This window comes from Ranitomeya imitator, chromosome 10 (genome assembly GCF_032444005.1).
Source record: "Ranitomeya imitator isolate aRanImi1 chromosome 10, aRanImi1.pri, whole genome shotgun sequence".
Taxonomy (NCBI): Eukaryota; Metazoa; Chordata; class Amphibia; order Anura; family Dendrobatidae; genus Ranitomeya; species Ranitomeya imitator.
This window is the reverse complement of record NC_091291.1, coordinates 10,112,376-10,138,122: the sequence shown is the minus strand read 5'-3', so window position 1 is coordinate 10,138,122 and position 25,747 is coordinate 10,112,376. Positions and strand designations below refer to the sequence as shown.

Sequence of the window (25,747 nt, the reverse complement as noted above, 5' to 3'; positions counted from 1 at the left end):
GGATGCCCAGGTTATACCGGCTGTACATATATAATTATACACAGGAGATGCCCAGGTTATACCGGCTGTACACATATAATTATATACAGATGCCCAGGTTATACCGGCTGTACAGATGCAGGTGTGTACACCTGCTGGTTGGCCCCAGTACCGGGGGAATACTTTCTTAGACTGCGGTCTGCTGGGATACTTCGCTGTCCCGGGCATCTCCGTATATAAACACTTGCCGGCGCACCAGGAGCGGGTCTGCGCAGCCGTCGTCTGGGTGAAGGGCTCATTACATAGGAGTGGACTGTGAGAGAGGAGTTTGACGTCTGCACTCTGCAGGACCCTGATATCTAACCTCTCGCAGGGTAACTGGAGAGCACACTCAGTGTCTCTGTACTAGAGGGGGTCACAGAGATCGTATGGTTTGTGGTACCACCAGCAGGCACAATAGAGCGCGCGGCGGCTCACTAAATATAGACTGGACTGCTGTACATGTAACCCGGCCGCCGGACGTCTGGGTGTACGGTATCAGCGCCAATATCGGCAAGAGACAGCCAAACAAAAAACTAGATAAATCCTACAACATAACAGATCGTATGGGATGAAGATGCTCCTCATTCATTGCCACCGTGCCAAAATTGGGAATCTGCCCTTTGATGAACATTTTCAGTGCATCCAATAGTTGATGAAAAGTCATCAGACTTGGGGGAAAAACTACTGGAGTCATGTACTGAGAGGGCAACAAAAATCTATTTAAGGCATTGTAGCTGTGAATCCAGCACTGGTGTAGAGTAAACACTAGAAAGCTGTAGCATAGTGGTTTATTATAGAACTGTACTTAGTGTAGCTTTGAATCCAGCACTGTAGAGAAATAGCATAGCAGGAGCATGTAGAACATTATAAAGCTGTACCAAGCAGTGTAGCTGTGAAAACTTTGTTGAGGAGAACTCATGAGACTTGGGGTAATGATTACCGGGATGGCAACCTGAAACTATTCAAGGGGTTGTAGCTGTGAATCCAGTACTGGCATAAGAGAAAACATGAGAGCTGCATTCTAGAAGGTTATTCTACAGAAGTACTCAGCAGTGTAGCTGTTATTCCAGCACTGGTGTGAGGAAAATATAGGAGAAAACTGCAGCAGAGTGGTTTATTATATAGAAGTGCTTAGCAGTGGTAAGACAACACACAGTATAAAGCAGGAGCATAGAGAACATAATACAGCCAGTACTAAGCAGTGTAGCTGTGAATGCAGCATTGGTTGAGATTAAGTCATAGCAGATTGCTATAATAGCCCTTCATTTTATAACTGGTGGTATATGACCTCTGTAAAGGAAGGGGGCTTCTTGACTAGTTGAGGCACCCAGTGGTCCATGGTCACCAGCCTGGGCGCCAGAATGCAGCGCTGCCCCATTCAACAGCCAGGTTGCCCAGCCCTGTAACCCTTTCAATCTCATGATCACTGTGGTGTCGAGCAGTGCAGAGGGTGAGTTGTAACAGGTGCTACAACCAGTTCCACCTCTTAGTCAATTCCTAGCTTGTAATTTCACCTGTGTCCAGCAGAGCGGCGCTATAGAGTCACAGTAGACATGTGTCCATCATTTCATAGAAGTTCTCACTTTTCCAGGACCCCGAAGGCTCAGGAGTCTGCTTAATAGGTTGTGACGGATCCCAGTCGAGCGCTGGTTCTGTTCTTCTCCATCTCTAGTATTATATTCATGAAGCAGGAGGCTCAGGATGAGCATTGCCATGCAGCCTATCTGGAGGAACCTGGTGTAGCCTTTGCTCCTCCTGCAGGAATTCTCTTTGTAAATTGTATCAATTGTTTACATTCTGTGTTGTTAGATAAGAACAGGATGATGAGACTTATTATTCCAAGGAAGAAACGTTTCTTCTCCAGCATCTCAGACACCATGGAGATGGTGACGCACGCGCTGTATTTTTACATTGTATACACTATGGGATGTCCATGATGATGGGTAATCCTATTTATCGCATGGGGGAATGAAGTCTTACTGAGGGGACATGACAAAGTCCAGCAGGAGGCCCCTCGCCATTATTGAAGCCCCATCACTCTACGGTCAGCACTTTCCTGGAGTTCTCGCTAAATATTTATAATATTTATAATCAATATTTATAAATCAATATTTATAATCAATCATCATAATCAATCAATCATTATAATCAATCATTCCGTCCTTGCTTTAATGGATTGATAGAGCTCAGTCGATCTGGAAAGAGTCAAGCTGCAGTGTAAAGCATGGGGCAAAGGCATAGCACGTCTTGTTCACTGGATTATGTGGTTTTTCAGTTCTCTCTAATATAACTTTTGATGCGGAAAACAAATACTCAGAGACAACTGAGATGATATCCAACATACCTTACACATAGACATGACTGCTTCCTCCTTTCCTGTCTCCTATGTAGCACATATTCAGAAGAAGCAGCATGGAGGACATTATTGAGCTATGCTCAGCAGTGTAGCTGTGAATCCAGCACGTGAGTGAGATAAAACACTAGAAAACCACAGTATGGAAGACATTGTCTTGAAATACTGAGCAATGAAGATATGAATCTAGTACTGAAGTGAGATAAAACTCTAGAAACCAGCAGCATGGAGCAGTGTAGCTGTGAATGCACTACTGGGGTGAGATTATACTCTAAAAGCAGTGTAGCTGTGAATCCAGCACTGGGGTGATATTAAACACTAGAACAGTGTTTCTCAACTCCAGTCCTCAAGACCTACCAACAGGTCATGTTTTCAGGATTTCCTTACTACTGCATAGGTGATGGAATTAATGCTTCAGCAGGTGATGAAATTATCACCTGTGCAATACTAAGGAAATCCTGAAAACATGACCTGTTGATGGGTCTCGAGGACTGGAGTTGAGAACAACTGCACTAGAAAGCTGCAGCATGCAGCTGTGTAAATGTGAATACAGCACTGGGGTGAGATTAAACACTAGAAAGCTGGAGTATGGAGCTGTGTAAATGTAAATACAGCACTGGTGTGAGATTAAACACTAGAAATATGCAGTACTGAGCAGTGTAGCTGAGAATCCAGCACTGGCATGAGATTAAACACTAGAAAGCTGCAGTACTGATCAGTGTAGCTGAGAATCCAGCACTGGGGTGAGATTATACACTAGAAAATTGCAGTACTGAGCAGTGTAGCTGAGAATCCAGCACCGGGCTGAGATTATAAACTAGAAAGCTGCAGTACTCAGCATCTTAGCTGTGAATACAGCATGGGGTGTGATTAAACATTAGAAAGCTGCAGCATGCAGCTGTGTAAATGTGAATACAGCACTGGGGTGAGATTAGACACTAGAAAGCTCCAGTACTGAGCAGTGTAGCTGTGACTCCATTTTGGTGACAAAACACTTAGTAGAAAGCAGCAACACCATTTGTGCATGTCTGCCTCTCTCACTTTTACTCTCCTCCTAGCCCTCCCATTTCCATAGAATTCAAGCTGTAATCTGATCCCTCAGTGAGCCGACAGTCCACCTTAGTTTGACCAAAAAGGATTTTTAGCTTTTTCTTCAGTGAGTGATCGGTTCAGTAGACGGGGGAAGAGAAATTGTTCATAAGTGAAGAAAGTAGCATATTGTGCTGATATATACATTTCATATTTTCAATTGTAGTGCCCTTATTGGTGCTGCTGATCTGCTGCAGGTGGGCTCGGGGGTGGATTATTCTTCTTTTCCCTCTGACAGCTGACGTTTCCATTGGCTGCCTTGTATTTAATAGGAGATCACTGTGCAGAGACCTAACGTGACTGAGCATGTGCGACCACCAGCACTCTGCCCATCAGGAGGACGTGCACATTGCTATACACTCTGAACACCAGGTGGCGCCATACTATAAGTAAATGTCAATACTCATTGCTGGGGCCTCAGACAGAGTGATGACAGGGCCCCTCTAAATGTTAAAAATTAAAAATCTCTCAAATTTACCTTTTATCTCCTTAAGTTGATTGCAGTAAGTACAGAGTCCAGTTTGTTGCTAAGTCAGAGATTGCTGCAGCAAAATGCTGTGCAAATATAATTATTGCTGTGCAAACGGCGCCTCTCAGACTAGGGGGCGCATCACCAACAATGTATATAATGGTAGGAGAAGTATGACACTGTGCACTTACAATTGCTCATTTCTCCTTTCTACCCAGATAATTCTTCTCTTTTCCATTAGTTCTGTGATTAAACACTGACTAGCTGAATTCTTCTAAACTCTATGTAGAAACAGGGGGTCAATTTTCCCTGTATGAGTCATCAGTCACTGCAAAAGTCACTGGTGAGGGGAGGAGGGAGAAGCTGGGACAGGAGGTGAAGAAGGGGATGACTCATGCAGGGATGAGACTTCCTGCTTGTACATGGAGCCGAGAAAAGAGGAGAATTATCTGGGTAGAAAGGTAAAAAGAGCAATTGTAAGTACACAGTGTTATATAATATGATGACTGCAATGTATTCAGAGGATAAAAGCATTGATAGATCTTCTTTAATAGTTACTGATGATTCTGCTACTAATATTAACCTTTAGTCAGTCACATAGGGTCAATTGGACGCCCAAGCACGTTTGTTTTTATTATATTTTTGCCGGTATGGAAGGTAAGTAATCATCTGTTTCGATAGTTTCCTAGCTCATATGCCTCTTTTTATTATTAATATATGTTATTTTTCTATCTGAAAACTGGGGACTAATAGTGCAAGTATTTTAGTGCAACTGACTGAAGGTTAAATGGCTGATAACATTACTAATGATTCCACTACTAATAATGATGATGATTCTACTACTAATAATGATGATGATGATGATACTACTACTAATAATGATGATGATTCTACTACTACTACTATTAATGATGATGATACTACTACTAATAATGATGATGATTCTATTACTACTAATAATGATGATGATTGTACTAGTACTTATAATGATGATGATGATAATACTACTACTAATAATGATGATGATTCTATTACTACTAATAATGATGATGATTCTACTACTACTACTACTAATAATGATGATGATTCTACTACTACTAATAATGATGATAATGATGATGATGATACTACTACTAATAATAATGATGATTCTACTACTACTAATAATGATGATGATTGTACTAGTACTAATAATGATGATGATTCTTCTACTAATAATAATGATGATGATTCTACTACTAATAATGTTGATGATACTACTACTACTACTAATGATGATGATACTACTACTACTACTAATGATGATGATTCTACTACTACTAATAATGATGATAATGATGATGATGATACTACTACTAATAATGATGATGATTCTACTACTACTACTATTAATGATGATGATACTACTACTAATAATGATGATGATTCTATTACTACTAATAATGATGATGATTGTACTAGTACTTATAATGATGATGATAATACTACTACTAATAATGATGATGATTCTATTACTACTAATAATGATGATGATTCTACTACTACTACTACTAATAATGATGATGATTCTACTACTACTAATAATGATGATAATGATGATGATGATACTACTACTAATAATAATGATGATTCTACTACTACTAATAATGATGATGATTGTACTAGTACTTATAATGATGATGATGATAATACTACTACTAATAATGATGATGATTCTATTACTACTAATAATGATGATGATTCTACTACTACTACTAATAATAATGATGATGATTCTACTACTACTAATAATGATGATGATGATGATGATGATGATGATACTACTACTACTAATAATGATGATTCTACTACTACTAATAATGATGATGATTCCACTATTACTAATAATGATGATGATTCTTCTAATAATAATGATGATGATTCTACTACTAATAATGTTGATGATACTACTACTACTACTAATGATGATGATACTACTACTACTACTAATGATGATGATTCTACTACTAATGATGATGATGATACTACTACTAAAAATAATGATGATTCTACTACTAATAAGAATGATGATGATACTACTACTACTAATAATAATGATGATGATTCTACTACTACTAATAATGATGATGATGATTCTACTACTAATAATAATGATTATTCTACTACTAATAAGAATGATGATGATACTACTACTACTAATAATAATGATGATGATTCTACTACTACTAATAATGATGATGATGATTCTACTACTAATAATAATGATTATTCTACTACTAATAAGAATGATGATGATACTACTACTAATAATAATAATGATGATGATTCTACTACTACTAATAATGATGATGATTCTACTACTACTAATAATGATGATGATGATTCTACTACTAATAATAATGATTATTCTACTACTAATAAGAATGATGATGATACTACTACTACTAATAATAATGATGATGATTCTACTACTACTAATAATGATGATGATGATTCTACTACTAATAATAATGATTATTCTACTACTAATAATAATGATTATTCTACTACTACTAATAATGATGATGATTCTACTACTACTACTAATAATGATGATGATTCTACTACTACTACATAGGCTACGTTCACACTAGGCTTTTTTGCAATCATGTTTTCTTTGTTTTTTTTTTTCTTGCATTTTTCACAGCTTTTTGATGCATTTTTGCAGGGGTTTTGGCATCCAAGATTTTGTCTCTTGTGGATGCCGATAAAGTTTAGTGTTGAAAAAAAAAATACGGTAAGTCCTATTCTATAGAATTAGAATCAGGTTTTGGCACACACAAAAAAAAAAAACGCAGTAAGGCTGTGTGCAGCTATAAAAACACTCTAAAAACGCATACATTATGCATCCCATCATTTAGAATGCATTCCGCAAATTTTTGGGCACATGATGCGTTTTTTTTCCGCGTTCATTAATTTTGCGGATTTATTTTGCGGATTTCCCACTATATCATTGCATTGGGAAACCTCCGGAAAAAAAAAAACACAAACAAGTGCAAAAAAAAAGTGAAAAAACGCAAAAAAAAAATGTCCGGTTTTCCTCAAGAAATTTCTGCAAGAAATCCTGAATGTGTGCACATAGCCTAAAACTTGATACCTGCGTTTTTTTTCACCACCCATTCAAGTCAATCCACACGATTGTTCTTGTATCTCCTCACCGAGATGATACAATATGGTGGATGCTATTACAATCCAGATGATAAAACAGATGGTCGATCTTCTACGACCATAAAACTTGGTCTTCTTTCAACCTTAGAACTATGAAGATACAATGTTGCCATTTTTTCTAGCAACGTTCCTCGCAGCTGATGTTCTCTATGTGACACTTTCCTCTTTCCGTTTGGTTCTTTTTTTTATCAATTTTTTTTATTTTCCGCCCCACGGACTACGTAGGACCCCCGGTAGCTGCGGCCCCGGGGGCTGTGTCATATTCTGTGATGCTTTTTGCCTCATTTCCCATCTCTTGTAGAAAGGGGAGGGCAGAGGAGACACAGAGGTAGTGGGGGAGGCTCAGGCTCGGTGTCACATTTCTGAATCCTTAGATGCCGGAGAAGAGAGAGAAAGAGAGAGAGGAAGAGAAGGGGACAAGGCCAGGAACCATGGCCGGCTGAGATGGGATCACAAAGAGGGGATCATACATAGGGCCCGTCAGATGTAGGAGCCACATTACACTCCCCCCCCTAATGTACGCACAAAGGAGACAGCATGGAAGTAAATGAGACCGCGCACGGCACACAGTGACCGCCATCCAGACGGAAACCAAGACCCCCTCCAAAAAAAAAAAAAAACGCAACCGGCCTCAACATGATACAAAGTAACAAAGCGGCAACATAACAGGCAATGCAACATCCTCAACAGAACAGGGCCATGACACATCCGTCAGGCTGAAGGAGACGAGGAAACGAGGGACACGTGGAGCCCCCCACTATGATCGAGTGAGTCCGAGCGCCCCTTTTTATTTTTTGTATGTTGCCGATCATGTGCCCGGGGCTTGTACGCGGACGGCGGCGAAGGCGGCGGGCGGGGGGGAGAATTTGGCTCTTAATGTTTCGCAAACAGATTCAGTAAGCCGGGTGGATGAGTGATACATAGAACAGGAAGGCGAATGCGTAAGTTTAACCCTCGCCGAGCCACAGCGCCGATGAATGGGCAACCCTGATCCGAGGAGCGAATGGCGTCGAGTAGCCAGGGGGACGGGGGGGGTTAATAATGGCTGCGCGTCTGCACACGTGGTCCGTGTTTTGGGATACAATATTGCAATTGTTTGGGGATGAAACGTGGCACCAGTAAGGAAATACACACACACCTGTCATTACAGGGGAGGCCTTCTCCCAAAAAAAAAAAAATCCCTCCTCTAGAGGGTAATTTCCTATAGTAATGGACCCATTTATGGCAAGTCCACGGCATGTCCCGCCGCCGGAGAAATGAGGAACCTTGCAAGAGAGGTTGGCGGTTCTTGCGCAGGTTTCGAAAATCAAGCAAGTGCGCCAATGGCCTGATGGAAATCAAGGAAATCTGACGATTAGATGCTCAGTTCTGGTGCGTGACAACAGCGCGCACAATCACGAATGGATAGAGCCCGCGCGTGCGCAACCAGCGAGCACCAAGGAGTCATTTTCGCGTTAGAAATGTTGAGTTTTCCAGCATCTATAATGATGGCAGAGCATAAGGACTTGGTCACACGCTGCATTGTTCAAAAGCGGGGAAAAAAAACTGCACTTTAAAGCACCAAAGTGCGGATTTTTTTTTAACCAAAGAGTTTTTTGATTATTTTTTTTTTGATCTGCAGAATGTCCATTTTTTTAGCGTTGGAAAAAAAAAAAAAGGCACATCAGAATCGCGTGCGTTATTCAAAAACAAAAAATTCTGCCAACATTCTAGAAAAATCTGCTGCAAATACTCAACGTGTGCACGTACCCCAATGCATTTTCTGTTTATTAGCATGAGTGCGACATTATCCCGTCGCTATGACATCACTTATGGCGCCCACCTGTACAAGTCGGGGGTCCCGCCATCTGTTACGATGAGGGTCTTGCACATACATAAAGGTATCAGCGGCGCAGGTTTAGAAGATCAGCGCCGCCTCCGTGCGTTTTCATTCCATCGGCGTGCGCGGGTTTCATCCAGACGCTGGTTTTCGTCCTACAGCAGATGGCGGAGAAGCCGTTCTATGGAATTAATCATGGAATCTGTGCACGGATGAGAGTGCAAGCTCCTCGGTCCTGACGGATGAACCTAAAGCAGAATTGTTTTGCCTTATTTATTTTTTTTTGTATTTTAATTATTCATCCTTTTCAAGATCTCTGCTTGCTGCCCATAAATAGAAGCTTTTCAAAGCTGAAACTATTGTGGCCTTGTCTTATTTACACAAACACAAATTGCAACAATGTAGCAGTGCAGGACACGCGCTTTGCAGCCGTGCATGCAGTGATACATTGTAACAGATTGTTGTTGATGTTGAACATAAATAGAGTTGGGCTGTTTATTAAATAACTCATGAATGCTTGTGGAGATCCTGAAAACCGCAAAGTGTGGAGTATTAGACAAATATGATAGATAGCTGTGTAGGATCAGGTATGGAGAACACAATAGATCGCCCTCATTGGACATAAAATGAAAACTAATAGCGGGATTTACAGTGTGAAGTGACATCTCTGCAATCTGTGATCTTCTGTGTCAACCTCCACATTCTGCTCTCCTAAATGTCCCACGTGTCAATAAAAACTCTGCAAGACTGTGATAAACAGCACATTAATCTCCAGAGGTCACTGCCAAGGTCAGACATGTAGTACCTGTGCACTCCGCAGAATACCGCCTGCCCTGTAACCCACCCAACAGACCTGCAGGGGTCTGCACTAAACCTACAGCGTAGGACATAAATGATGGGTGCTAGAAATAAAGGGCAACACCGGCCTCTCTATTATATTCTTATCAAAAGAGAGCAGTATTATAGTAGTTACTAGATGGTGGCCCGATTCTAACATATCGGGTATTCTAGAATATGTAGGTAGCATATAGCACAGGCTACATACTATGTCGCACAGTGACGTAGTATATAACACAACCGACGTAGTATATAACAGAGCTACGTAGTAGGTAACACAACCGACGTAGTATATAGCAGAGCTACGTAGTATATAACATAGCCACGTCGTATATCGTAGTATATTTCACTGCCACGTAGTATATAACAGAGCCACGTAGTATATTGCACAGTCGACATAGTATATAACAGAACCGACACTGCCACATAGTATATTGCACAGCTGCGTAGTATATAGCACAGAGCACTTAGTATATTGGACAGTCACATTGTATGTTGCACAGTCACGTTGTATATCGCCCATTGACATAGTATACAGCATAGAGATGTAGTATATAACAGAGCCCCGGGAGTAGGTAACACAGCCCACGTAGTATATAGCAATGTGGGCACTATATGCGTGGTTAAAAAAGACTTAAAATAAAAAATAAACATATACTCACCTTCCGAGGGCCCCTTGTAGTCCTGGCGCCTGTGTGCGGTGCACGCGGCAGCTTCCGGTCCCAGGGTTGGTATGAGCACAGGACCGTGACGTCATGGAAGGTCCTTCTCGCTTAGCATCCTTGGCACCGGAACCTGCCGCTTGCACTGCCGAGGACAGCGCCACGTGGGAGAGGTGAAAATAACGCTTTTTTAAAATTATTATTATTATTTGTAACATTAGATCGTTTTACTATTGATGCTGCATACGCATCAACAATAGTAAAAAGTTGGTCACACAGGGTTAATAGCTGCGTTACCGGAGTGCGTTACACCGCGGCATAACGCGGTCCATTAATGCTGACATTAACCCTGTGTGAGCGCTGACTGCGGGGAGTAAAGAGTGGCCATTTTGCCACCGGACTGTGCCCATCGCTGATTGGTCGTGGCTGTTTTGCCACGACCAATCAGCGACTTGGATTTCCATGACAGACAGAGGCCGCGACCAATGAATATCCGTGACAGAAAGACAGACGGAAGTGACACTTAGACAATTATATAGTAGATATTCTTGTACATAGGGGCAGTATTATAGTAGTTATATTCTAGTACATAGGGGCAGTATTATAGTAGTTATATTCTTGTACATAGGAGCAGTATTATAGTAGTTATATTCTTGTACATATGAGCAGTATTATAGTAGTTATATTCTTGTACATAAGGGGCAGTATTATAGTAGTTATATTCTTGTACATAGGAGCAGTATTATAGTAGTTATATTCTTGTACATAGGAGCAGTATTATAGTAGTTATATTCTTGTACATAGGAGCAGTATTATAGTAGTTATATTCTTGTACATAGGAGCAGTATTATAGTAGTTATATTCTTGTACATAGGGGCAGTATTATAGTAGTTATATTCTTGTACATAGGAGCAGATTATAGTAGTTATATTCTTGTACATAGGAGCAGTATTATAGTAGTTATATTCCTGTACATAGGAGCAGTATTATAGTAGTTATATTCCTGTACATAGGAGCAGTATTATAGTAGTTATATTCTTGTACATAGGAGCAGTATTATAGTAGTTATATTCTTGTACATAGGAGCAGTATTATAGTAGTTATATTCTTGTACATAGGGGCAGTATTATAGTAGTTATATTCTTGTACATAGGGGGCAGTATTATAGTAGTTATATTCTTGTACATAGGGGCAGTATTATAGTAGTTATATTCTTGTACATAGGAGCAGTATTATAGTACTTATATTCTTGTACATAGGAGCAGTATTATAGTATTTATATTCTTGTACATAGGAGCAGTATTATAGCAGTTATATTCTTGTACATAGGGGCAGTATTATAGTAGTTATATTCTTGTACATGGGGCAGTATTATAGTAGATATATTCTTGTACATAGGAGCAGTATTATAGTAGTTATATTCTTGTACATAGGAGCAGTATTATAGTAGATATATTCTTGTACATAGGAGCAGTATTATAGTAGTTATATTCTTGTACATAGGGGGCAGTATTATAGTAGTTATATTCTTGTACATAGGGGCAGTATTATAGTAGTTATATTCTTGTACATAGGGGCAGTATTATAGCAGTTATATTCTTGTACATAGGGGCAGTATTATAGTAGTTATATTCTAGTACATAGGGGCAGTATTATAGTAGTTATATTCTTGTACATAGGAGCAGTATTATAGTAGTTATATTCTTGTACATAAGGGGCACTATTATAGTAGTTATATTCTTGTACATAGGAGCAGTATTATAGTAGTTATATTCTTGTACATAGGAGCAGTATTATAGTAGTTATATTCTTGTACATAGGGGCAGTATTATAGTAGTTATATTCTTGTACATAGGAGCAGTATTATAGTACTGATATTCTTGTACATAGGAGCAGTATTATAGTAGTTATATTCTTGTACATAGGAGCAGTATTATAGCAGTTATATTCTTGTACATAGGGGCAGTATTATAGTAGTTATATTCTTGTACATGGGGGCAGTATTATAGTAGATATATTCTTGTACATAGGAGCAGTATTATAGTAGTTATATTCTTGTACATAGGAGCAGTATTATAGTAGATATATTCTTGTACATAGGAGCAGTATTATAGTAGTTATATTCTTGTACATAGGGGGCAGTATTATAGTAGTTATATTCTTGTACATAGGGGCAGTATTATAGCAGTTATATTCTTGTACATAGGGGCAGTATTATAGCAGTTATATTCTTGTACATAGGGGCAGTATTATAGTAGTTATATTCTTGTACATAGGGGCAGTATTATAGTAGTTATATTCTTGTACATGGGGGCAGTATTATAGTAGATATATTCTTGTACATAGGAGCAGTATTATAGTAGTTATATTCTTGTACATAGGAGCAGTATTATAGTAGATATATTCTTGTACATAGGAGCAGTATTATAGTAGTTATATTCTTGTACATAGGGGGCAGTATTATAGTAGTTATATTCTTGTACATAGGGGCAGTATTATAGTAGTTATATTCTTGTACATAGGGGCAGTATTATAGCAGTTATATTCTTGTACATAGGGGCAGTATTATAGTAGTTATATTCTTGTACATAGGGGCAGTATTATAGTAGTTATATTCTTGTACATGGGGCAGTATTATAGTAGATATATTCTTGTACATAGGAGCAGTATTATAGTAGTTATATTCTTGTACATAGTGGGCAGTATTATAGTAGTTATATTCTTGTACATAGGAGCAGTATTATAGTAGTTATATTCTTGTACATAGGGGCAGTATTATAGTAGTTATATTCTTGTACATATAAGCAGTATTATAGTAGTTATATTCTTGTATATAGGGGCAGTATTATAGTAGTTATATTCTTGTACATAGGGGCAGTATTATAGTAGTTATATTCTTGTACATAGGGGGCAGTATTATAGTAGTTATATTCTTGTACATAGGGGCAGTATTATAGTAGTTATATTCTTGTACATAGGAGCAGTATTATAGTAGTTATATTCTTATACATAGGGGGCAGTATTATAGTAGTTATATTCTTGTACATAGGGGCAGTATTATAGTAGTTATATTCTTGTACATAGGGGCAGTATTATAGTAGTTATATTCTTGTACATAGGGGCAGTATTATAGTAGATATATTCTTGTACATATGAGCAGTATTATAGTAGTCATATTCTTGTACATAGGGGCAGTATTATAGTAGTTATATTCTTGTACATAGGGGCAGTATTATAGTAGTTATATTCTTGTACTTAGGGGCAGTATTATAGTAGTTATATTCTTGTACATAGGGGGCAGTATTATAGTAGTTATATTCTTGTACATAGGGGCAGTATTATAGTAGTTATATTCTTGTACATAGGAGCAGTATTATAGTAGTTATATTCTTGCACATAGGAGCAGTATTATAGTAGTTATATTCTTGTACATAGGGGGCAGTATTATAGTAGTTATATTCTTGTATATAGGGGCAGTATTATAGTAGTTATATTCTTGTACATAGGGGCAGTATTATAGTAGTTATATTCTTGTACATAGGAGCAGTATTGTAGTAGTTATATTCTTGTACATAGGGGCAGTATTATAGTAGTTATATTCTTGTACATAGGGGCAGTATTATAGTAGTTATATTCTTGTACATAGGGGCAGTATTATAGTAGTTATATTCTTGTACATAGGGGCAGTATTATAGTAGTTATATTCTTGTACATAGGAGCAGTATTATAGTAGTTATATTCTTGTACATAGGAGCAGTATTATAGTAGTTATATTCTTGTACATAGGGGCAGTATTATAGTAGTTATATTCTTGTACATAGGAGCAGTATTATAGTAGTTATATTCTTGTACATAGGGGGCAGTATTATAGTAGTTATATTCTTGTACATAGGAGCAGTATTATAGTAGTTATATTCTTGTATATGGGGCAGTATTATAATAGTTATATTCTTGTACATAGGGGGCAGTATTATAGTAGTTATATTCTTGTACATAGGGGCAGTATTATAGTAGTTATATTCTTGTACATAGGGGCAGTATTATAGTAGTTATATTCTTGTACATAGGGGCAGTATTATAGTAGTTATATTCTTGTACATAGGGGCAGTATTATAGTAGTTATATTCTTGTACATAGGAGCAGTATTGTAGTAGTTATATTCTTGTACATAGGGGCAGTATTATAGTAGTTATATTCTTGTACATAGGGGGCAGTATTATAGTAGTTATATTCTTGTACATAGGGGCAGTATTATAGTAGTTATATTCTTGTACATAGGAGCAGTATTATAGTAGTTATATTCTTGTACATAGGGGCAGTATTATAGTAGTTATATTCTTGTACATAGGAGCAGTATTATAGTAGTCATATTCTTGTACATAGGGGGCAGTATTATAGTAGTTATATTCTTGTACATAGGAGCAGTATTATAGTAGTTATATTCTTGTACATAGGAGCAGTATTATAGTAGTTATATTCTTGTATATGGGGCAGTATTATAATAGTTATATTCTTGTACATAGGAGCAGTATTATAGTAGTTATATTCTTGTATATGGGGCAGTATTATAATAGTTATATTCTTGTACATAGGGGGCAGTATTATAGTAGTTATATTCTTGTACATAGGAGCAGTATTATAGTAGTTACATTCTTGTACATAGGAGCAGTATTATAGTAGTTATATTCTTGTATATGGGGCAGTATTATAATAGTTATATTCTTGTACATAGGAGCAGTATTATAGTAGTTATATTCTTGTATATGGGGCAGTATTATAATAGTTATATTCTTGTACATAGGGGGCAGTATTATAGTAGTTATATTCTTGTACATAGGAGCAGTATTATAGTAGTTAAATTCTTGTATATGGGGCACTATTATAATAGTTATATTCTTGTACATAGGAGCAATATTATAATAGTTATATTCTTGTACATAGGAGCAGTATTATAGTAGTTATATTCTTGTACATAGGGGCAGTATTATAGTAGTTATATTCTTGTACATAGGAGCAGTATTATAATAGTTATATTCTTGTACATAGGAGCAGTATTATAGTAGTTATATTCTTGTACATAGGGGCAGTATTATAGTAGTTATATTCTTGTACATAGGAGCAGTATTATAGTAGTTATATTCTTGTACATAGGAGCAGTATTATAGTAGTTATATTCTTGTTCATAGGAGCAGTATTATAGTAGTTATATTCTTGTACATAGGGGGCAGTATTATAGTAGTTATATTCTTGTACATAGGAGCAGTATTATAGTAGTAATATTCTTGTTCATAGGGGCAGTATTATAGTAGTTATATTCTTGTACATGGGGCAGTATTATAGTAGTTATATTCTTGTTCATAGGAGCAGTATTATAGTAGTTATATTCTTGTACATAGGAGCAGTATTATAGTAGTTATATTCTTGTTCATAGGGGCAGTATTATAGTAGTTATATTCTTGTACATGGGGGGCAGTATTATAGTAGTTATATTCTTGTACATAGGGGCAGTATTATAGTAGTTATATTCTTATTCATAGGAGCAGTATTATAGTAGTTATATTCTTGTACATGGGGGGCAGTATTATAGTAGTTATATTCTTGTACATAGGGGCAGTATTATAGTAGTTATATTCTTGTACATAGGGGCAGTATTATAGTAGTTATATTCTTGTACATAGGAGCAGTATTATAGTAGTTATATTCTTGTACATAGGGAGCAGTATTATAGTAGTTATATTCTTGTACATAGGAGCAGTATTATAGTAGTTATATTCTTGTACATGGGGCAGTATTATAGTAGTTATATTCTTGTACATAGGAGCAGTATTATAGTAGTTATATTCTTGTACATAGGAGCAGTATTATAGTAGTTATATTCTTGTTCATAGGGGCAGTATTATAGTAGTTATATTCTTGTACATAGGAGCAGTATTATAGTAGTTATATTCTTGTACATGGGGCAGTATTATAGTAGTTATATTCTTGTACATAGGGGGCAGTATTATAGTAGTTATATTCTTGTACATAGGAGCAGTATTATAGTAGTTATATTCTTGTTCATAGGGTCAGTATTATAGTAGTTATATTCTTGTACATAGGGGCAGTATTATAGTAGTTATATTCTTGTACATAGGGGGCAGTATTATAGTAGTTATATTCTTGTACATAGGAGCAGTATTATAGTAGTTATATTCTTGTACATAGGAGCAGTATTATAGTAGTTATATTCTTGTACATAGGGGGCAGTATTATAGTAGTTATATTCTTGTACATAGGAGCAGTATTATAGTAATTATATTCTTGTATATGGGGCAGTATTATAATAGTTATATTCTTGTACATAGGGGGCAGTATTATAGTAGTTATATTCTTGTACATAGGAGCAGTATTATAGTAGTTATATTCTTGTATATGGGGCAGTATTATAATAGTTATATTCTTGTACATAGGAGCAGTATTATAATAGTTATATTCTTGTACATAGGAGCAGTATTATAGTAGTTATATTCTTGTACATAGGGGCAGTATTATAGTAGTTATATTCTTGTACATGGGGCAGTATTATAGTAGTTATATTCTTGTACATAGGAGCAGTATTATAGTAGTTATATTCTTGTTCATAGGGGCAGTATTATAGTAGTTATATTCTTGTACATAGGAGCAGTATTATAGTAGTTATATTCTTGTATATGGGGCAGTATTATAATAGTTATATTCTTGTACATAGGAGCAGTATTATAATAGTTATATTCTTGTACATAGGAGCAGTATTATAGTAGTTATATTCTTGTACATAGGAGCAGTATTATAGTAGTTATATTCTTGTACATAGGGGCAGTATTATAGTAGTTATATTCTTGTACATGGGGCAGTATTATAGTAGTTATATTCTTGTTCATAGGAGCAGTATTATAGTAGTTATATTCTTGTTCATAGGAGCAGTATTTTAGTAGTTATATTCTTGTACATAGGAGCAGTATTATAGTAGTTATATTCTTGTTCATAGGGGCAGTATTATAGTAGTTATATTCTTGTACATGGGGCAGTATTATAGTCGGTATATTTTTGTTCATAGGAGCAGTATTATAGTAGTTATATTCTTGTACATAGGAGCAGTATTATAGTAGTTATATTCTTGTACATAGGAGCAGTATTATAGTAGTTATATTCTTGTACATAGGAGCAGTATTATAGTAGTTATATTCTTGTACATAGGGGGCAGTATTATAGTAGTTATATTCTTGTACATAGGGAGCAGTATTATAGTAGTTATATTCTTGTACATAGGGGGCAGTATTATAGTAGTTATATTCTTGTACATAGGGGCAGTATTATAGTAGTTATATTCTTGTACATGGGGCAGTATTATAGTAGTTATATTCTTGTACATAGGAGCAGTATTATAGTAGTTATATTCTTGTACATAGGGGGCAGTATTATAGTAGTTATATTCTTGTACATAGGGGCAGTATTATAGTAGTTATATTCTTGTACATGGGGCAGTATTATAGTAGTTATATTCTTGTACATAGGAGCAGTATTATAGTAGTTATATTCTTGTACATAGGGGGCAGTATTATAGTAGTTATATTCTTGTACATAGGGAGCAGTATTATAGTAGTTATATTCTTGTACATAGGGGCAGAATTATAGTAGTTATATTCTTGTCCATAGGGACAGTATTATAGTAGTTATATTCTTGTACATAGGAGCAGTATTATAGTAGTTATATTCTTGTACATAGGGGCAGTATTATAGTAGTTATATTCTTGTACATAGGAGCAGTATTATAGTAGTTATATTCTTGTACATAGGAGCAGTATTATAGTAGTTATATTCTTGTACATGGGGCAGTATTATAGTAGTTATATTCTTGTACATAGGAGCAGTATTATAGTAGTTATATTCTTGTACATAGGGGGCAGTATTATAGTAGTTATATTCTTGTACATAGGGAGCAGTATTATAGTAGTTATATTCTTGTACATAGGGGCGGTATTATAGTAGTGTTCTTCTTGCGATATTTCTTTTGCTTTATCTCGTGAATTAGTGACAATATGATAGAGGTTTCTCGGTTTAGTGACGATTGGTAAATCATTATCAGTCCATCTGCTATGGAGGAAGGATAGTGAATATTCAGGATATTTTGCAATAGATGCTATAATAAGTGACAGCAGAAAAAGAACTGCGAGGCAGCCATGGCGGGTGCTACAGTGTAGGTTTCTAGACAATTCATGGAGGACAGACAGCCCTGGGTGCAAGGTAAAGCGGGGCGCTGACTGCTCAGCATGATGAGACCTGTCTCCATGATCCGACCAGTTCCCTTCGTCATCATTTATTCATGTGTGTACATGTGTCTGTACAGTTAATATGTGGCGTGACGCGGTGAGTATTGTACACGGACGGCGTCTCGTTGCGGGTGAACCGCCCCATATGTATTCTGTAGGTTTACCATGTAGAAAACATAACCGTGGGCTATCGGATCCTCAGTGTATCGCGCGTGATAAGATTAGATACAGCATCTCAGCAGGCAGCATCACATCTGATTAGATACAATACACAGCTGACAAATAAAATATCACATGATCAGATACTGTATCCAAAAGATTCTATCACACGTGGCTTAGATACACAGCCACGTTTGCCTTCTGTAGCCTCTATGTGGATCACCGAGTTAACTGAGAACCTATCAGTGAGCTCATTCTAACCATCAGATGGGAAAGTTTCAAACTTTTATTTTTGTCCCGATTTATGGCCTCGGACCATTAACGTTGAGTTTGCCGGGAAACAAAAGGATCCGGTGAAAGCAAAACAGTGCAAATTTTCCATTAAATCCAATTGCAACTTTTTTTTTTTTTTTAAGCCCTAAATACATATATACAAAAATAATCCCATTTTATACTTTCACCCTGTAGCATTGGGGGGTGGGTGGGGGTGAATCGAATGCAAATTTTCAAGATTTTTCATCGTGTTTAATATCCAGCGCTGAAGGAGTTAATGGAATTCGTGAAGGTGGGGAGGGGGGTTAGGAAGGAAACAGACAGGGGAGCATTGCAAGCAGTTTAGTAATGAAACCTCGGCAGCTTTTCTGCCCACATTCCCAGTCCAGTTATTAACAGGTTTTAATGGTCTGCTGAGCAGATTACCCGAAAAGGGACTGAAATAAATATTTTCCATGTGATATAATCTCCAGACTCTTCTCACTGTGAGAACTGGAGATTACAACCAGATTAAAAAAAAACTTTTAGAGTTCAACACTTAATTTGTAAGTCATAGTGAAAAAAAAGTGCCCAAATATGCCTACGTTTTATAAGGACGCAGTACCACCTATGGCCACCAGGAGCAGCACATTGAGACTCTACTTTGTAGACTAGATTAGGGCACAATTCAGATATAACATATTACAATCAGTCCATTGGATCGGTAGCACAGTGGTGGGGTGGCTGTGGTCAAAACAGGTCCGCCTAAAGGTTCACCCCATAGGGAGGGAGATGATCTAAAATAGGACTTCATCAAATGGCCCCAGAATGATCCCTTTGACTTTTAGTTAGAGAAGACTGATGGACACCATGGAAGTTTTTTTAATCCTCCACAGACTGGAAATGGCCGAAATAAGAAGGTCTTACTGTATCAGGTGTGGGTTATTCTTTATGATGATGTTATCAAACTTTCCCATGAAAGACATGTGAGTGAAGGACCAAAGTCCTTGATGAGGGACCTTTAGTTTACCGCAGGAGCTAGTTGGACATCTGTCCTTGCTGAGGGACCTTTAGCTGGGGAAGGGGCTTGCTGTTCGTAAGTCTTGGATGACAAACCAGTAGTTTGGGCAGGAGCTTGCTGGACATCTGTCCTCGATGAGGAACCTCTATGTGGGGCAGGAGTATACTAGTCTTCTACCTTTGATGAGTGTCCTTTATTTGAGGAAGAATCTTGCTGGACATCTGCCCTACATGACCGACCATTAGTTGGGGCAGGAGCTTGCTGAACGTCTGTCGTAGATTAGGGACCGTAAATTGGGGCATGAACTTGCTGGACATCTGTCCGTCATGAGGAACCTTTAGTTGGGGCAGGAGCTTTCTAGACGTCTGTCTAGATTAGGGACCATAACTTGGGGCAGGAACTTGCTGGACATCTGTCCTACATGAGGGACCTTTAGTTGGGGCAGGAGCTTGCCGGACGTCTGCCCTAGATTAGGGACCGTTAGTCGGGGCAGGAACTTGCTGGACATCAGTCCCTCATCAGGAACCCTTATTTGAGGAAGGAGCTTGCTAGACTTCTGCCCTTGATGAGGGACCGTAAGTTGGGGCCAGAGATTGCTGTGCATATGTCTTGGATAACAGACCATTAGTTGGGGCAGTAGATTGCTAGGTATTCGCCTTTTATGAGGGACCTTTAGTTGGGCCAAGAGCTTGCTGGATGCCTGACCCAGTTGGTCTTCATACCTTCTTCAGTGGTCTTTGTATTTCCAGTCATCATGAAGTCAGTGTTCTTGTCTTGCTCTCCTGCGGACAGTGTAAACTCGGTCATGTTCATCTCACAAACTTCTTTAAATTATTGAGGAGATTGTCTAGGTTCAGGTTTTCTGGTTAAATATCCAGCGGATGACATGGAACTAAGTGGGATTTCTCCTCTTTGCTTGGTTTTACTGGTCAACCTAAAGATACAAGGCAACTCCCAAGAATCAAGCAGAAGTATTAAGATTCCTCTGTTTTCTTAACTTCTCTAGTGCCCACACCACTGCTTCCTTACCTCGTACGTCAGGAGAAACATCTCGCTGCCTGTTGCCACCATCAGATGTTCTATCACGGTCTTATTTCTTTGGTTTGGAAGACTTGTTACTTTTGCTTATAAAAGTTTAATTCTTACAACAACCTCTAAGGCGTTTGATGACTGCACCACGCACATATCTATATATACGTAGATTGGTCGCCATTAACACTAGTATGTGGGTTTGTAGAGTCAGACTGAAGGCAGAAAAACCATGACGGGACATACCTGTTAACACAAGGAGTAAAGAAACGTGTTACACCTTGTATTCCTCATGTACCCCTCCTTGATGACACCTTTACGCCCCCTCAGCATCTGAGGTGCTGTCAATTTGTGGTTTCAGAGGCTGGTAACTCTGATGAACTTATCCTCTGCAGCAGAGGTCATTCTTGGTCTTCCTTTCCTGGGATGCTCCTCATAAGAGTCAATTTTATCATGGCGATTGATGAAATTCATGATTGCACTTGAGGATGTCATCAAGGTTCTAGCAATAAGGTTGACTGACCCTCATGTTTTAATTAGTGATGGATTGTAGTTTCTCTTTACTTACTTGAGCAATTCTCGACATATTATGGCTGAGAACAATTGTGGGATAGGGCTCAGCACTCTATCCCCCCAAAAAAATGCCTCTGCAAAACACACCTGGTGGTCACAAAGATTTTCTGAAGGCCTGCGATTCCATAAGTGAGTTGATAACGAGGTGTACGACCTGAAGAAGATGGATGTAGAGTATATAGCTGGTTGGTTTCACTCTTCTTCCCATACTTGTTCTTTCCTTCGTGGTTTTGTTGCCTTCAGTCTGAATCTACAATGTGCACATTCAAATAACAAGGACAACCAATGTACGATCAGTGGTGATCATACTTGACTGGTATTCTTGGAGCTACACACAGAATACGCCCCCTAGTGGTAGCTGTGGGCAAATGTAATATTTTCTTTTAAATGGCTGCTCCACTATTTTAAATTGATGACTCATTCTAGGGATCGGTCATCACTACCTGATCGGTGGTGGTCCCACACATGACGCCCCCATTGATCAGCCGTTCTCGATACCCATGGATGTTAGCAGTTGACTTTAACACAAAATTCAATGGATATTATATTAAGGAATTGCATTGTGAGCAGTTGACCCAGTATAGGTATGGATAATGGATCCCTGGACTGGTTGGTCCACTTTACAAGGGTCAGCGGCCTGGAAATCACCTCCATTGCTGCTGCTATAAATTTCCAGGCACCAAGAGCGCAGAGCTGACGCTTTGTATAGCGCATTGTTCTCCTCTGCAGATTTACTGCGCCCCTCTCTCATCTGCTTCCTCCGCTCCTGCAGCTTTATCTCTGCTCCCAGCTATTAACATTCTTCCACAGCTGCTCAGCAACCAGAAATACTCCCGCCAAACAGTGTATATGCCGCATCCGCAACACTGGATATATATAGCTGCAACGATGTGAAACTACAACTCCCAGGATGCTTTATCATTTATATGCTATAAGCTTTTTGTCTCCTAGAAACAGCGCTACCCCTGTCCATAGGTGGTGTCTGGTACTGCACCTAGGCACCATTGAAGTGAATGAGACTAAGCTGCAATACCACACACAACCTGATGACAGGGGTAGCGCTATTTCTGTTATGATCTTAGCAAAAGAATTTCCATATTTTGGGATTGGACTGGTTGCTTAGAGATTGGGGAGGATGCACGGTCCTCTAGGGAGGATGCAGGGTCCCCTGGGGAGGATGCACGGTCCTCTGGGGAGGATGCATGGTCCCCTGGGGAGGATGCACGGTCCCCTGGGGAGGATGCACGGTCCCCTGGGAAAGATGCACGGTCCTCTGGGGAAGATGCACGGTCCTCTGGGGAAGATGCACGGTCCTCTAGGGAAGATGCACGGTCCTCTAGGGAAGATGCACGGTCCTCTAGGGAGGATGCAAGGTCCTCTGGTGAAGATGCACGGTCCTCTGGGGAGGATGCACGGTCCTCTGGGGAAGATGCACTGTCCTCTGGGATAGATGCACGGTCCTCTGGGGAAGATGCACAGTCCTCTAGGGAAGATGCTCGGTCCTCTGAGGAAGATGAACGGTCCTCTAGGGAGGATGCAAGGTCCTCTGGGGAAGATGCACAGTCCACTGGGAAGGATGCACGGTCCCCTGGGGAGGATGCACGGTCCTCTGCGGAAGATGCTTGGTCCTCTGAGGAAGATGAACGGTCCTCTAGGGAGGATGTACAGTCCTCTGGGATGGATGCACGGTCCTCTGGGGAGGATGCACGGTCCTCTGGGGAGGATGCACGGTCCTCTGGGGAGGATGCACGGTCCTCTGGGGAAATGCGCCAAAATTCTGCTCCTGAGTAAAGCAAAATAATTTGTTCCTCTGGGGAAATGTGCCAAAATTCTGCTCCTGAGTAAAGCAAAATAATTAATAGATTCTGAGAAAACCACATCCTGATATTTAGGAAACTGCATCTTTTCATGACATGTGGACACATCTTCGATAATTACGACATTATTACTGCAGCGATTATATCACTTCCCCATCTACTGCAAACCCGGTGATTGACCAACGACCACAACTGCAGAAATAGAAACTGAACCGAGCTCCGTGGTGGAACTCATCCTGGAAGGCGACAACCACATGCCCAGGACGGCTATTTGCTCTTGAGTTGTCGCTCACCTTTCTGTTTTCTTACAAAGAAATGAGTAGGTTACACTAAAGAGCAAATGAGGAAGATAATTACTGAGAATCTGAAATTCTTTCATGGCTACTATCTTTCAGAAACAGTAGCTTGGCAGTGAGCTGCAGTATCGCGCACATTCACTTTAATAGGGCCGAGTTGCAATACCGCACACCACCACTAGTCAGGGTGGCGCTGTTTGCAATGGAATGCAGCTATGATTTTCTAATACTGGTAATGCACGGTTACATGGCAGCAGTAGCTGGTGGCGGGTTCCATCATTAGTATGCTGCGGGGGCATTTATTCAGCGGTGATGGATTTTCCCAGGAAGCCGGCGGGAGGTGGTGTCATGGCTGCTCGCCGGCGCCCTCTGTTCTCCCATCCATGATTATTGATGATGCCCCCTCAATGCTCGCTGGCCCCCAGCCCATGGGCTTTTCTCTGCCTCATTTCCCCGGCACAATTCCCCTGCCAGGCTCCTTCTTGGCTGCGGACCCCCCATTCTCTCATATTCTGTGCTGCCCGCCGGCGGGGAGAGTTCTCCGGAAAACAGATATTGTGTGAAACCTAGGAAGACGAAGCGGGCCGAGGCAAAAATGTGATCAGCGAAAAATCAGTGAGAGCGAGCGCATCCGCCACCTTTACTGCTAACTGTTTTGTTTGCTCCGATTTCTCACTTTTTTGCCCTTTAGTTCTTTTCCTCTTCTCCGTCCAAGAACCTTAAGTACCGTAATTTTTTTAAATTTTTTCCCCCCCCACACAAACAGCCATATGACGCCTTGTTTTCGGCGGGACGAGTCGTACTTTTGATTGACGCCACTTATTTTACCAAATATTGTGCTGGAAAAATAAGAAAAAAAAATTCCAAACGAGGAGAAATTACGAAAAATAAAAAAATACATTTTACTTTTGTTTTTATCCCATTTATTATAAATGATTCTGAGGGTCAGTACAATTTACGGAGATTACAAAAAATAAATAAAAATTTGTAAATGGTAAAAAAAATAAATGATGCTTGTTGTTTTGTAGGCTGGCCTGACATGATTCTTATTGCATTTTATTATTTTTTTCCGGTGACCAAAAAAAAAATAAAAAAAAATTATGGAGGTTTTGATATTTTCTCTCCCTTTATGGTTTTTATTATCAGGTTAATTCATATTATGTTTTAGTAGGTCGGGTTTTTATGGATTTACCAATACCAGATGTGTATTTAAAAAAAAAATATTTATATTTAATGGGTGAAATGGGAGAGATCTCTAGTTTCTAAGGATATTTAAAAAATATTTTTGAAAAACATTTTTTGTATATCATTGTACTGTACAAAGCTCTGGTATTCGGGCTATAATATGGCGGTATTATATGTGCACTATCATTATATACCACTATACTCTGATGTTATACACTGTATCTAGTATTAGTATATAGTATATACACTGTATGTAGTTTTGGGGCTATGATATGGCGGTATTATATGTGCACTATTATATACACTGTATCTAGTATTGCGGCTATCATATGGCGGTATTATATGTGCACTATTATATACACTATCTAGTATTGGGGCTATGATATGGCGGTATTATATGTGCACTATTACATACACTATCTAGTATTGGGGCTATGATATGGCGGTATTATATGTGCACTATTATATACACTATCTAGTATTGGGGCTATGATATGGCGGTATTATATGTGCACTATTACATACACTATCTAGTATTGGGGTTATGATACGGTGGTATTATATGTGCACTATTATATACACCGTATCTAGTATTGGGGCTATGATATGGCGGTATTATATATGCACTATTATATACACCGTATCTAGTATTGGGGCTATGATACGGCGG

At 38.8% G+C, this 25,747-nt stretch overlaps 1 protein-coding gene across 4 annotated transcripts in view; it reads left to right on the top strand.

Moving 5' to 3' along the window:
- The window catches only part of GRAMD1A (GRAM domain containing 1A), a 97,100-nt gene that overhangs the window by 29,073 nt on the left and 42,280 nt on the right, over positions 1-25,747 (top strand). The window contains exon 1 of one of the 4 annotated variants that reach the window (XM_069741577.1): positions 7,437-7,906. The exons of the other annotated variants lie outside the window; for them this stretch is intronic. Within the exon in view, the coding sequence (XP_069597678.1) occupies positions 7,899-7,906 (8 nt within the window). The 5' untranslated portion in view covers positions 7,437-7,898. Of the gene's footprint in view, positions 1-7,436; positions 7,907-25,747 lie in introns of those variants that run through there. 4 annotated transcript variants of the gene reach the window in all.